Genomic DNA, 15958 nt, shown 5'->3' with positions numbered 1-15958 from the left:
CAGGTTCCATGACCAGAAACCCAGGTCGCATGACTGAATGTGGAATCCGGTTGGATGACTCCAGGGAGGAGAGATTACTGTCATCTCTTCCTTTTTTCTTTCATCATCTTCTGCTTGTGAATAATCATAATCTCTCTTCTCCTGTAGGCGTTTTTGGTTTACCTTCCAGGCATCAATAAAGGTTTGCTATTTGAGTATGCAAACAATCAAATATACACACACACACACACACACACACAGAGACACAGACACTCACACTCACACACACACACACACACACACACACACACACACACACACACACACACACACACACACACACACACGCCATCATTTATAATCTTCTTCTACTCCTTGATCTCTGTTGCTATCAGAAGTCCCTGACCTTATCTGTAGGAGTAGGAGGTAGGAGTAGGAGGACGTGCTCGTGTTCTTAATAGCGACTTTTGTCAAGGAGTCTTTACAAATGCTGTGTTGTGAAGAGATTGAACACTTCAAGCTTATTGACCGGAAGCTGCTCATAAGTGACAAACATGGATTTAGTTATACATTTCATACATCATAGGCTACTGCACTTTTGGTCCATGGTATACATCATCCATTATGTAATTATTAGCAGTCATAATGATATTCTTGTCAGCGGTTTGAATCTCTTATGTCTAAACAGTTAAGTCTACATAGGGTCCCCCACAGCGCTATAAACCCTATGCTATTGGCTCGTGAGTAGAGTCTGATCAGTCTGTGATTGTCCTCACCGCGAGTATAGGCCTACACCGGTCTTCAAAATGTGACTAATTTTCTTTACACTACAGAATATCTGATATTGCATCTCTCCCCCTCCCCTCTCTCGCTCTTCCTCTTCTCTCTGTCATTTCCTGAGGTTAAGCTAAAACCTCAGTTTGCATTGCGCATTACGAGTGAAGTAGGCCTACAATGATTCAGGTGATGCATCATTGCGTCTTTTATATTTCATTGGCGCCTTCCTTCCACCTACGTCGCAAGTCGTCGTCGTCGTCCAAAATGAAGCGTCATCACCTTTTGAGTCACAACGCTCAAGGACATGGTCCTATTACACAGCCGCGAATCTAACACAAGTTCATAAATTGTGGGGTGGTGGGTGGAGATGGGGAAAATACAATTTAAATAGAAAAATTTACTGAGTTCAACGTCAAGCGCAATATAGTGTTGCCAAACTTGGCATGTAAATGACACAACTCCATGGGAAACAGGAGACTAATTAGCAATTGCCGCTTTATAATGTCGTCTTGTTAGTATGGGCCTACAAATTTGCAATATTTTGACATCATAGTCTGCCCCAGTCACGAGATTAGATATAAAGGCCCCTTTAATGCATAGCCTGATTGATATAATAAATGTACACACACACACACACACACACACACACACACACACACACACACACACACACACACACACACACACACACACACACACACACACACACACACACACACACACACACACCACACACACACACGCGCACACACACACACACACACACACACACACACACACACACACACACACACACACACACACACACAGCTTTAGTTCCCTCTAGCGGTCAAATCTCCAAAGTGCATATTTCATACTCGATTGGATGCCAGTATACGACGTCACACAGACAAACAAGGAAATCAAGGTGGAACACATACATTCTGTTTTATCCGTTGCATTGTTTCACTGCTTTCACTGATACCTGGTACGTTTTGAGCTAGTTATTCTGTCGCATTACTTAATATCTTCTTTCTGATAACTTGTATTAAAAACGGCCTGGTTAGCTGATATTCCTGCACATTAACTTTAGCTTCTTGTTCCCCAGAGAAACCATGAGTGATCTTCCGATTAACCCCTTGGTCTTGATTGGCGTTGGATCCAGTTTCGCTTTCTCTGGATTGTTTTATAATTTATACCAGGCCAAGAAAGAAGAATTGCGAAAGTTAAATGTATGTGTAGGCCTTCATACAAACCACAAATACCAAACGAAACCACTTGCTTGAAAATAGTAAATACTCATATATTCATTACTTTTAATTTCAGGAAATACCTATTTTCAAACCAGATCAACATTTGTTAAAATTACTAAAGTCAGCTACTCGCAATCGATTCCAATATGTTGCTGTAGAAGGTAAGGCTACATCATGTTTGCACCCTTTTTACATATACAAACATTTAAACACACAGGTTAAATAGCGTTCCAGTTTGACTTGACCTGTGTTTGGTTTGATTATGAAGGTCTGGTCCAGCCAGATGGGGAGCCGCTGGCTAGCGAGTTTGTTCCTCGATGCTTCGGGGTTGTCCAGAAGATATCAGAAGAGGAACACTGGGAGTACTGGAACTCTTTGTCTAAAACATGGTAACATCCACACTCAGGCAGTCGATAACATGATCTACTATCACCTATGAATGGAGAGGGTAGGCTCTTTATAGGTAAGGGTTCTGGGTTTGAACCCCAATTTCCTCAGCCTACCTGTAAGCCTTACCTGCTCATTGGTTAGGGTTTTTTATGACCTGTAACTAAAGTCGCTTTGGATGACACTGTTAAACAACAATTGAGCCACTTAGAAGACACTTTTATCCCAAGTGACTCTTGAGATACATGCCATTAATGAGCATGTAGGAATCTAGGGCCTCCTGCTCAGGGTTACCTACAGGTAGGAAGGCAAGGGCACAACCTTTTAATTTAAGAGTCGACTTTGCTGAACAAGACCTGCCCTTGTTGAACCCTAACTCAGACAAACACTAGCTCACATGAACTTTGACTAACCCAAACACTAACGAACATAAACACTCACTTTAGGAACTCCCGGAAAACCAACCGGACGCAGACCAACCACACCGTCCCCTTCGGTCTGGTGGCGCCAGGAGGCTACACCACCCCCGGCGGCTGCGACGGCGACGTCTACGTGAAGGTCCAGAACCCCCTGGAGGCCACGGGCCTGGACCTGGACCGGGTCCACTACCGTGTGCGTCGCGCCACGGAGGGGGGCTTGTCCGGTGCAGTCCTCCAGGGTCTGAGTGGCGAGCGGGCCGTGGCCAAGGAGGAGAGCGAGGAGATGCTGCGGGTCGGCTCCACCGTCACAGGCTTCGGTGAGCTGGTTCTGGAGGCTGACGCGGGGGCGGGGGGGAGGGTGATGAGGCTGCAGGCGCCACAGGACGGCCGACCGTACATCTTGGTGCCCACGGACTACAAGAGCTACGTGGCGCGGCACGAGAGCTCCGCCTCCATGTGGAAGACGCTGGCAGTGGCGTGCAGCGCAGTCGGAACCACCGTTTTGGCGGGAACTCTCTACAACCTCCTCAAGAAACACGACGATAAATAGACCTTGATAATTTTATTAATGATCTGCACTTCTTGGGATTTGGCAAGCAGCCATGCCTCAGCTGGTTGTTGAAAGGAGTGGGATGAGGAGGGCTGTTCAGATAAGACACGTCTATTGTGTGTAGGGTATTTTAGCCAGTTTATATCTTTAATCAATAGGTGATTCTGGGTGAGAATGGCCTTGTCTGAGGTCAACTGGTAGAGCAAGGGATTCACACGGCCAGGGGAAGGGGTTTGACTCAATTGTATGCACCAACACACTGTTGTGAAGCTTTGGATAAAAGCGTCCACCAAATAACTACTTCTAATTATATTATAATTACTCTGCTAATTATAATAGCAACCAAAATGTCTTGTTAACTGATAATGTCAAGTACTGTATTCCTTCCTTACCTCAAACCTTATCCCCCATAACTAAATCATTAGGATCCCATATCTGGAGCATGTGTCTGATTGCATAGTTCTTCTCAATGATGTCCAATTATATATTACAGTATATTTTTATACTAATTAACTTACTTTATCAAAAGATACATTCAGTATTTTGCCAACATGTGAATCGTTTTTCCTCTTTCTTGTAAACTTCATAATTGAAGAATATAACATGGTGATGGTATATATGTCTGATAGGTATGGTTTATCTATGGCGTATCCTGAAAGACATCAAAACATTTAAAAGTGTTACTTGAATTTAAAAGGGAAATTCCATGATTAAAGAAAAACATGACATGAAAACGTCTGTGGGGCCTAGAGTTCATGTATGTTAATGTGGAGTTCAATTTAAGTTAAAGTTCAAGTCAATTGATCTTTGAATTATAGGCCTTGGAAGAATATCAATGTAGGCCTAATGAAAACCTTATATAAAGAAAAGATAATGTAATAACTGGTTGATAATGTAATGGCTTTTGGCAAGTAGACAGTATTACAGTATGCTTAAGTTATTACATTAACGAGCAAGTCCATAGTTGGGGCTTAATAGTGTAATAATTGTATTACATTATAAAACAAGTCAATTCATTATGAGTTAACAAGGTTGTACTTATTGTAAGTCGCTTTGGATAAAAGTGTCTGCTAAATGCCCTAAATGTAAATGTTATTTATTAAAGGTAAATGTACCACAATACAACATACGCAATAAACTATAGGCCTATATTTTTAGATACATAAATAATACATCATAGTTGCTATGTGCCATTTGAACACACACACACACACACACACACACACACACACACACACACACACACACACACACACACACACACACACACACACACACACACACACACACACTTCCAAATGTAGAAACTCCTACTTATAAATTATGTGTTTTGAGGAATTGACAAAGTTACTTTGACAGCTAGAGGGTAGCAAATCCACAGATTATAGGTTTTGTTGCGTCACCGTCAAGATTATCAAAAGGTGTATTCATATATACCATTGGATGCATGTGAACGACACGTTTGTTTCTTGGGTCCTTGTTTGTTACACAGACAAACAAGTTAATAAAGCGGTTTGTTTTCAGATTTCGTTTTCCTTTTAATCGTTGCATTGTAAAAGTGATGCAGGTCCCCTTTCACTGATACAGGTACGTTTTGAGCTCATTATTCTGTGGCATTATTTCATCTCTACTTTATTCTTACATGCATTAATATGCTGATATTGGACAGTAACTTTGGCTTCTTGTTTCCTCAGGGAAACCATGAGTGATCATCATCCCATTAACCCCTTGGTTTTGATTGGCGTGGGATCCAGTTTCGGTTTATCTGCATTGTCTTGTCATTTTTACCGGGTTAAGAAAGAGGAATTACGAAAGTTAAAAGTATGTGTAGGCTTATGGAACACTTCACATAACAGACACAAAAATGAATGACTTGTTTGTGAATAGTAAACATAACGTTGTCATTACTTTTCATTTCAGGAAATACGCATTTTCAAGCCAGATCAACATTTGTTAGAATTACTAAAGGCACGCAAGCGATTCCCATACATTGCTGTAGAAGGTGAGGCTACATCATGGATGCACCCTTTTTACACACCCATTCGAATAATGAAATAGGATTTCTGCCGCTAGGGGTCACTGTCAAAACAATAGCGAAATACATCGTTTGATGACGTGAAAAGCGTGGAAACGTGTCTTCTGAAATATATCTGACATACCTCAGGCAGGTATGAAATTGCCCCAAGTGACGTAATGTGAATCTGCTAACTTACCTTTCGATGAGTCACTATACCCCAACAGCTGTAGATGTCATGTAGGGTAGGGAATTAAATCGTGGTGTAGCCCAATGCGGTTATCAGTTGTCTAAAAATACTTTATAACGTTTCTATTTCAATCTCTACACAATAGGCGAATTACAAATACCCTTCATTAAACATTTGCTAGACCAAAATTAAATTAAACCGGAGACGATTAACAATTCACAATGTTCCCCCCCCCACCAAAAAAAAAGACCCACGCAGGTAGCCTAATGTGTGAGAACCGTGTTAAGTGTTATGCCTGGTGGCTGGCATGAGATACTTGTTAGAGGGAGGTTAAAGGGCATGATATAACACGAGTATAAAGTTGTTTCTCATGGTTTCCAATTGTTGGAAACAAATTCACAAAAGTAAGTGAACAACTCCACAAAATACAGGGTTACTCTTTCAGATATTTGAATGCGGAAAATTACACATTAAGCCTTCGATCAACCACACAAGTTAAAAAGCGTTCCGGTTTGACTTGACCTGTGTTTGGTTTGATTATGAAGGTCTGGTCCAGCCAGATGGGGAGCCGCTGGCTAGCGAGTTTGTTTCTCGAAGATTCGGGGTTGTCCAGAAGATATCAGAAGAGGAACACTGGGAGTATTGGAACTCTCTGACTAAAACATGGTAACATCCACACTCAGGCAGTACTTAACATGATCTACTATCCCCTATATATGGTCAGTGTAGTCTAATCATGGGTTAGGGTGTTTCCTGTCAAAGGGTTCTGGGTTTGAACCCCAACGTTCTAAACTTACATGAAGGCTAGACTGGAGACCATTGTTGTAGGCTAATGTTATGCAAGCCGACAGCTCCCCCTAGTGGGCTTGTGTGTGTATGGACTCGGGCAGTCAACACGTGCCAGTCTTGTTATGTGACAACGCGTTCAATACATGCTTAAGAGACTCAGCTTGACTCTGTGTATTCTTCGATGCACATACACTTGCAACATGGTGTCAGAAGTGGTTTTGGAACCCAGAGAACATCCTAAGTTGCCTGTAAATGTTACAGAGTGCGTTTATTGGGTTTGCTAGACGTAGTTAGAAGTTTCAGTTAGCCTGTTAGCGTTAGCGCCGCGTGGGGAAGATGGCTTCAAACATTCCGCCACCGGAGCCCATGAAGATGACTGGGGATCTTCACTGCCACTGGGCTAGCTTTCGTTCAGAGTTTGAGGATTATCTGCTTGCAACCGGGATCGACAAGGCAGAGAAGCCGGTGCAGGCAGCAACGCTCAGGAGGCTGATGGGGAAGGATTGCCACCATGTTTACAAGCACAATCTGGGACTCACGGAGGAAGAGCAGAAAGACGCAGGTGCGATACTCGACAAACTGGGGCAATACTTCACACCCAGCAAAAATGTGATCTTTGAGAGGTATGTTTTTGGAAACCTTAAACAAGAGGATGGGGAGTCAGTGGATGCTTTTGTCACAAGACTGAGAGAGAAAGCTGCCACATGTGAATATGGAGCTTTAAGAGATGAGCTCATACGGGACAGGCTTGTTCTGGGAATAACTGATGAGGGCGCCAGACGACGCATGCTAAGAGAAAAGGACCTTAAGTTGGAGGGGGCTATTGACATTGTCCGTGCAGTGGAGGTGTTGGACAATAAGTTAAAATCCATGTCACTTAGCAGCTCTGTGCCTGGGGAGAGCATCAATGTAGCATATGGACAGCGACCAGGACGGAGACCTACCGGCAGGCCATCCGAGTCCGCCAGCACATCAGCACAGCCACAGAGAGGCACAGGTGGATGCAAGTACTGTGGCACACCACACAGACGGGGGCGAGACCTGTGCCCCGCATTTGGAAAGACATGTCGCTTGTGCGGCACTGCTAATCACTTTGCCAAAGTTTGCATGAAAGGAGGCCAGCAAGCACGTCAGTTGAACGCTGTGGATGACCCGTCGCTGGGGGACCCGGAAGACTACGGCCGCGATGAGAGAGATGTGTACACGGCGGAGAGCTTGGGGGCTGTGAACACTCAGAGGAAAAAGTGGTTTGTAAACCTGCCACTCCACAGAGGGGTCCAGAGGTGCCAGCTTGACTCTGGAGCCACCTGCAACGTGATGAGCATGGAAGACAAGATGAGACTGGCACCTAAAGCTCCTCTTCAGAAAAGTCTTGCCAGACTGAGGCTTTACAACAGTGAGTGGATGAGCTCAATTGGCGTGTACAGCACACAGTGTGTCATCAGGGGCAAGACACACAGACTGGATTTTGAGGTTGTGTGTACCAGCCAGAAGCCTTTGCTTTCAGGGGAGACGTGTGAAAGACTGGGCCTGATGCGTTTCACCATTCCCGAAGAGCTGAACAAAGTGGAGCACTGCAAGGCAGGTGAGCTGACTAGAGACTGTCTTATCAACACTTACAATGACGTGTTCACCAGCCCAGTCGAGTCACTGCCGGGTGATATTCACTTCGTGTTGGACAGCACTGTTGTGCCCGTACAGTGCGCACCAAGGAATGTCCCGGTGGCCCTCAAGGCGGCTGTTAAGGCGCAGCTGGACCAGTACGAAAAGGATGGACACTTAACCACAGTCACTGAGCCCACAGACTGGATAAGCAATCTAGTCATAGTGAAGAAGCCAGACAAATTGAGGCTTTGCATCGACCCTAAGCCCCTTAACCGAGCCCTGAAGAGGTCCCATTACCTCATGCCCACTTTAGATGACGTGCTGTACAAGCTGCCAAAGGCGCGCGTCTTCACCCTGGTGGATGCGCGCGACGCATTCCTGCAGTGTCGCTTGGATGAGGAGAGCAGCCTGATGACAACGTTCTGGACGCCGTGGGGTAGAAAGCGTTGGCTGAAGCTCCCTTTCGGTGTGTCAGTCGCACCGGAGCTATATCAGAGGAAACAACATGAGCTGCTGGCCGGTTTGAAAGGGATTGAGCCTATAGCGGATGACATCCTTGTGGTCGGCTGTGGGGACACAGAGGAGGAGGCTGTACAAGACCACGACGCAAACCTCATTGCTCTCATGGAAAGATGCAGGGAAGTGAAGCTGAGGCTGAGCATCAAAAAGCTGCAGTTTCGTGTGAGGGAGGTCCGCTTCCACGGCCACGTACTGTCGGCGGAGGGCCTCAAAGCTGACCCCGAGAAGGTCAGGGCGGTCCTCGACATGCCAAACCCCACGGATGCAAAGGGCGTTCAGCGGTGTGTCGGCTTCGTCAACTACTTATCGAGGTTCATGCCCCGCTTATCAGAGGTGTGTGAACCGCTGAGAAGGTTGCTGGACAAAGAGGTGCCGTGGCACTGGTTGCCCAAACATGATGCTGCTATGACGGAGATCAAGACGCTGGTCACGGCGGTGCCAGTACTACGTTATTACGATGTCAGCAAGCCAGTCACCATACAGAGTGACTCCAGTCAGACCGGGTTGGGCTGCTGCCTGCTTCAAGGGGGGCAGCCGGTCGCGTTCGCCTCCCGAGCGCTAAACCAGACGGAGCAAAACTATGCACAGATTGAGAAGGAGTGCTTGAGCATCGTATTCGCTTGTCAACGCTTCCACTACTACCTATATGGGAGGGGTGATGTGACTGCAGAGACCGACCACCGCCCGCTAGTGTCAATCTTCTCTAAGCCCCTTCTCAGTGCACCAAAGCGCCTGCAGAGCATGCTCCTTACACTTCAGAACTACTGCCTCACAGTGGTGTACAAGCCAGGCCCTGAAATGTACATAAGTGACACGCTCAGCAGGGCTCCCACCCCACCACAGAGAATGGACATTCAGTACAGACGTGAAATGGTCTGCAGTATGCAGCAGGAGCAGTGTGACACAGCAGCCATTCAGCAAGCAGACTACCTCAACGTCACTTGCCAACGCCTTGCACAGATACGGAAACACACAGAGGAGGATGTGTGCCTTCAAACACTGAAGTCAGTCGTGCTGGGCGGATGGCCAGAACACAAAGAGGAGAGCCCCATGGCCATCAGAGATTACTGGGCCATCAGAGATGAGATAAGCGCACAGGACGGTGTGCTTTTTAGGAGCCAGCGAGTCATCATTCCGAAATCTATGCGCCCAGAGATGCTGAGACGGATCCACTACAACCACGTGGGGGGTGAGGCTTGTTTCAGACAGGCCCGCGATACTCTCTACTGGCCAAACATGCAGGGAGAAATCAAAGACTATGTACAACAGTGTTCTGTGTGTAACGAGTATGCACACGAGCAACAGAAGGAGACTATGATGTCACACCCGCTCCCCACACGTCCCTGGCAGCTGGTGAGCATGGACCTTTTCAGCTACGCAAGGCAGGATTTCCTGCTCATGGTCGATCACTATTCTGACTTCTGGGAGATCGATCTACTTCCAGACCTGTCTGCTGGTACGGCCATCAGAAGGTGCAAAGCGCAGTTTGCAAGGTACGGCATCCCTGACCGGGTCATTTCAGACTGTGGAGGTCAATTTGACTGTGGAGAGTTTCGGGTGTTTGCGAGGGAGTGGGGCTTCGAACATGTCATGTCCTCCCCGAGACACCCAAAGGCTAATGGCAAGGCAGAGTCTGCAGTGAAGATTGCGAAGAGCCTATGCAGAAAAGCAGACCGTGCCGACGAGGACCCCTGGAAGGCCTTTCTGCACTGGAGGAACACGCCCACTGAGGGCATGCACAGCAGCCCAGCACAGCGACTGATGTCACGGAGGCTGAGAACTCTTCTCCCTGTGGCCGACCAGCTGCTAGAGCCTCAGGTCACCACTGGGGTCACAGACAGGCTGAGAGTGAAGCGTCAAGCAACGAAGCTGACTTACGACAGATCTGCGAGGGATCTGCCGGAGTTGAACGTCGGCCAGCCCATCAGGATGAAACCACTCCCGGGTGACAGGACGGGCCGATGGAGGAGAGGTGTATGCTTACAGCAGGTGGGACCGCGGTCCTATCTCGTCAACGTAGAGGGAACCGCGTATCGTCGCAACAGGATCGATCTCCGACCAGCAGAGGTTGACCCCCCACAGCCAGCAGCTCACGAAGGACGGCCACCTGAGCAGCCTGTGGACGCGGGTGCAGCTGACGGGGGCCATGCAGGCGGGGCCAATGCAGAGGAAGTCGTCAGCAGCCCTGCGACGTCTCCAAGGTTATCAGCCCTGAGGTCACCGCCATCTCCCTCACGGGCTGTGTCCACACCATGCCGTGCGTTACAGGGCCGGGCCTGCTCCCGGAGCGGGAGGCATATTAAGCCTCCGGACAGACTTGACCTTTAGGTCATACACTGAGCTGAGACTGACACACACACACATATGCGGGACAGTGGTTTATTGTTATTGTTAAAAAATTGTTAAAAAAAAAAAGAAAAAAAAAAGATGGTTACTTCGAATGTTCTTATTCGGTTGTTTTGTGCATGCTTTGATACTGCTATTTTGTGGTTATAGTTCTGCAAAGGTCCTGGTTCATATTGACTTACTGTCTCGTCTTTATACACTATTTCTATTGCACTATTTTGACATGTGGATATGAGCACTAATGTTCTAATGACTGATTCTATCCAGGTTATTGTTTTGTATTTTGTTATACTAAAGAAAGGGAGATGTTGTAGGCTAATGTTATGCAAGCCGACAGCTCCCCCTAGTGGGCTTGTGTGTGTATGGACTCGGGCAGTCAACACGTGCCAGTCTTGTTATGTGACAACGCGTTCAATACATGCTTAAGAGACTCAGCTTGACTCTGTGTATTCTTCGATGCACATACACTTGCAACAACCATCCCGACCACGTGACCTCACGTTCCGTCTCGCTACACGGAATAGTCTGGACCTTTCGGCGCCCACAACCAGAAATTACAATGTAATCAAGGAGCAATCAGGGACCGCGTGGTTATTGATTACGTAATACAGGCCCGAGCTTGCAAAACAGTATTGGACTCAAGACTCAATAACAACTATTCAAATGTAGGCTGCAATAACCGGTATTAAGCACGCAGCTGTGCCTGAATTTGGACAATTTGGGAAAATTAAAGGAGTGCTGGAGGGAGCTTGAAGATATAGGCTACAGCCATCTAAAGTATTCCAAATCTAAAGTATTCCAAATTCCTCACATTATGAGATAGTGCCCCCTATTAAGCCAAAGCGTCCGTACTACTGGAAGTAGTCAACCTATGACGGTGATTTTGTGTCACGCAATTTCTCAGACCTGACTACTGGAAGTAGCAGTAAATTAGACCAGCCCATTACAGCCAATGTAGACCAGGCCATAACTGCCAGTAGACCATTGCAAAGTAGTAGACCATTGACAAGCTGTGACTAATTTATTGAATATAGACTACACAACTACACAAAACCTAACTCACCATAAACACTTTTCAATTAACACGACCACTTACTTCAGGGACTCACAGAGCACAAACCGGAAGCTGACCAACCACACGGTCCCCTTCGGCCTGGTGGAGCCAGGGGGCCACACCTCCCCCGGCGGCCGCGACGGCGACGTCTATGTGAAGGTCCAGAATCCCCTGGAGGCCACGGGCCTGGACCTGGACCGGGTCTACCGCTTGCGCCATGCCGCGGAAGGGGGGGTGTCGGATGCTATCCTCGAGGATCTGAGCGGCGAGAGGGTTGTGGCCAAGGAGGAAAGCGAGGAGATGCTGCAGGTCGGCACCACCGTCACGTGCTTCGGAGAGCTGATTCTGGAAGCTGACGCGGCGGTGGGGGGGAGGGTGATGAGGCTGCAGGCGCCACAGGACGGCCGTCCGTACGTCCTGGCGCCCACGGACTATAAGAGCTACGTGGCGCAGCACGAGAGCTCCGCCACCATGTGGAAGATGCTGGCGGTGGCGTGCGGCGCCGTTGGAACCACAGTTTTGGCAGGAACCATCTATGACTTTCTCAAGAAATGATATAGACCTTGAGATGTTATTTATGCCGGGTTTCAAACACAAAATGAGTGGGATGAGGAGGGCTGTTCAGATAAGACATGCCTCGTACAAAGCCATTTATTAGGGTAATTCAGCCAGTTGATGTATTCAATCAATAAGTGATTCTGGGTGAGAATGGCCTTGTCTGTCAACTGGTAGAGCAAGGGATTAACACGGCCAGGGGTAGGGGTTCGACCCCATTGAATGCACCCACACTGTTGTGAGAGCCTTTGGATAAAAGCGTCCACTGGCAAATGGCCAGTGGCATTCATCAGTTATAATGGCAACCAAAATAACTTCATAATATCAAGAACTGTATTCATTCCTTACCTCATACCTTATCCCCATTAACTAAATCACTAGGATCCCAGATCTGGAGCCATGTGTCTCAAAGTTCTTCATCACTTCATGATGGTGTCAGATGGGTTTCACTGTAGAATTATATTACAGTATTTTTGTACTTATTTAGGTATATGCTCAATAAGTAAATGTATTTTGTGAACATGGTGTTCGTGTAAATGGTTTTTCCTATCTTTATTGCAAACTTAATAATTAAGGAAAAACAGGGTGATGTTATATTTTTCTGATACGGACGGTTTAACTGAAAACAAGTTCTTACAGGCCTTGTAAGAACTGATGATGGAGACCTAAAATGTAACCTCTAATGAAGGCCTAATACAAACATTTTATAAAAACGATAATGCAATAACTGGTTGATAATATAATACATTTGCTGAGTGGATAATGTAATAGCTTTTGGCATATAGTCACTAATACATTCTGCTTAAGTTATAACATTATCAAGCGAGTACATATTTGTGCCTTAAAAGTGTAGTAATTGTATGAAGTGAATTCATTATCAATTAACAAGGTTATTGATTCAAGTTACATTGTCACAAGACAATGCACGCACGCACACTATAAAATGTTGAAACTCTTACTAATGATAACTTCACGATGACACAACGAAACCTAGTAATCCGCTGCTTTGATTCCCTCTAGCGGTCACATCTCCAAAGCGCATATTTCATACTCGGATCTCAGTGTACGTCGTCACACAGACAAACGTGGAACATTTTCAGGGTTTTATCTCGTTTTATTCGTTGGATTTTAAGATTTTAAGATTAGCTGGTTAGCTGATATTCCTGCGCATTAACTTTGGCTTCTTGTTCCCCAGAGAAACCATGAGTGATCTTCCGATTAACCCCTTGGTTTTGATTGGCATCGGATCCAGTTTCGCTTTCTCTGGATTGTTTTATAATTTATACCGAGCCAAGAAAGAAGAATTGCGAAAGATACAAGTATGGGTAGGCTTAATGAACACTTTACACAACCAACAAATACAAAACGAAACCACTTGCTTGTGAATAGTAAACATAGGCCTACTAATACTTTTCATTTCAGGAAATACCCTTTTTCAAACTAGATCAACATTTGTTAAAATTACTAACGTCAGCTACTCGCGATCGATTCCAATACATTGCTCTAGACGGTAAGACTACATCATGTTTGCACCCATTTTACATCTATGATATATAAATACACATTAACCACACAGGTTAAAAAGCGTACCGGTTTGACCTGACTTGTGGTTGGTTTGATTATGAAGGTCTGGTCCAGCCAGATGGGGAGCCGCTGGCTAGCGAGTTTGTGCCTCGAAGCTTCGGGGTTGTCCAGAAGATATCCGAAGAGGAACACTGGAGTGACTGGAACTCTCGGACTCAAACATGGTAACATCCAGACTCATGCAGTAGGCTACATAACATTACATGGTCTACTATCCCCTACTCCTTAATTGGCAGGGTCATGGGTTAGTGTTTTGCAGATTACCAGGCAAAGGGTTCTGGGTTCTCACTGTAAATCCACTGCTTTGGATGACACTGTCATTATATAGTGTTATCCAATACACATCCAATATGATATTTGACATCCATGATACGTGTCATTAAGGAGCAGGTAGGAGTCGGGCCTCCTGCTCAGGGATGCCTACATGTAGGTGGGCATTGACGTTTAACCCCAGAACCTTTTCAGTTAAGTCAACTTTACTAAAAATTATAGACCTGCCCTTGCTGAACCCTAACACATGAGCCCTGACTAACCCAAACACTACCTAACAGGAACATTGACCCCCAGAGCACCAACCGAAAGGAGACCAACCACACGGTCCCCTTCAGCCTGGTGGCGCCAGGGGGCTTAACCACCCCCGGTGGCCGTGACGGCGACGTCTACGTGAAGGTCCAGAACCCCCTGGAGGCCACAGGCCTGGAGCTGGACCCGGTCAACTTCCAAGTCAGCAGCGTCATAGAGGGGGGCTTGTCGGCTGCGGCCCCTCTGGATCTGAGCGACTTGAGGATTTTGGCCAAGCTGAGGTGTGAGGAGATGCTGCGGGTCGGCTCCACCGTCACGTGCTTCGGGGAGCTGGTTCTGGAGGCTGATGCGGGAGCGGGGGGGAGGGTGATGAGGCTGCAGGCGCCGCAGGACGGCCGTCCGTATGTCCTGCTGCGTACTGACTACAAGAGCTATGTGGAGCGGCATGAGAACTCCGCCTCCATGCGGAGGGCGGTGGCAGTGGCGTGCGGCGCCGTCGGATCCTACTTTTTGGCGGAAACTCTCTACAGCCTCCTCAAGAAACACAATGATAAATAGGCTGTGATATTTTATTAATGATCTGCCCTTTGCGGGTAAAGGAAGGAGTGTGGGAGGCGTGGCTGGTAGTTGAAATTAGTTGGATGGACCAGTTAATGTATTCAATCAATAAGAGATTCTGGGTGAGAATGGCATTGTCTGAGGTCAACTGGTAGAGCAGGAGGATTAACACGGCCAGGGGTAGGGGTTCGACCCCATATGCACCCACACACTGTTGTGAGGCTTTGGATAATAGCGCCCACTAAATGGCAACCAAATTATTTCAACCTTAACTTGATAATAGCAAGTACTGTATTAATTCCTTACCTCATACCTTCTCCCCCATAAATAAATCACATCATCAATAAGTAACTAGTATTTTGCCAACATGGTGTTCATGTGAATGTTTTTTCCTCCTTATCATAATTGAAGAATAACATGGTGGTGTTAAATATTTCTGATAGGAATGGTCAAACTATTGTGTATCCAGTAAGACTGAAAACAAAACATTTCAAAGTTTTCCAGGAATTTAAAGGGAAATTCCATAATTAAAGAAAAATATGACATGGCATGAAAAGTGTAGACTCTCCTGGATTGAGTGGGCTACAGGCTACTCAAAGAAGCAGCCCCAGAATCAAATATCAAATGTTCTAATTTGATATTTGATGCAAATAAATGATGCACACCGCTGCTTGCTAGCTACTACAGTTTAGTGTAACAATGTAAATTCAGGCCTATATCCATACTGCTGGTATTCCATGTTGTGTTGCGTGAAGTGCCAATTTTGATTCAGTCAATGTGTATTGTTTCTACCTGGATTGTAGTTTTCTTTTGACAGGGTTAAGAACATGAAATAAACAGAATGACTACATTTCCCATGGTGATCTCCTATTTATTTG

The 15958-nt window shown here is 46.2% G+C and overlaps 2 protein-coding genes across 2 annotated transcripts; both read left to right on the top strand.

Moving 5' to 3' along the window:
• The first annotated feature begins 1653 nt into the window (after positions 1–1653).
• Positions 1654–4254, top strand: LOC311361079 (mitochondrial ubiquitin ligase activator of nfkb 1-A-like). Its single transcript, XM_084481261.1, has 5 exons — positions 1654–1723; positions 1844–1967; positions 2062–2149; positions 2257–2377; positions 2822–4254. The coding sequence occupies exons 2-5, from the start codon at positions 1851–1853 to the stop codon at positions 3342–3344; spliced, it is 849 nt and encodes a 282-aa protein (XP_084337387.1). The 5' UTR covers positions 1654–1723; positions 1844–1850; the 3' UTR covers positions 3345–4254.
• An 8315-nt stretch (positions 4255–12569) lies between these two features.
• Positions 12570–15095, top strand: LOC311361265 (mitochondrial ubiquitin ligase activator of nfkb 1-A-like; the record flags this gene model as incomplete). The annotated part of the gene is made up of 4 exons (XM_084481446.1): positions 12570–12589; positions 13707–13735; positions 14044–14164; positions 14552–15095. The coding sequence occupies 4 exons, from the start codon at positions 12570–12572 to the stop codon at positions 15078–15080; spliced, it is 699 nt and encodes a 232-aa protein (XP_084337572.1). The 3' UTR covers positions 15081–15095.
• Positions 15096–15958: the final 863 nt, after the last annotated feature.

The sequence above is a fragment of the Micromesistius poutassou genome, assembly GCF_964030765.1.
Source record: "Micromesistius poutassou genome assembly, chromosome: 16".
Taxonomy (NCBI): Eukaryota; Metazoa; Chordata; class Actinopteri; order Gadiformes; family Gadidae; genus Micromesistius; species Micromesistius poutassou.
This window is presented reverse-complemented; position numbering and strand designations above follow the sequence as displayed.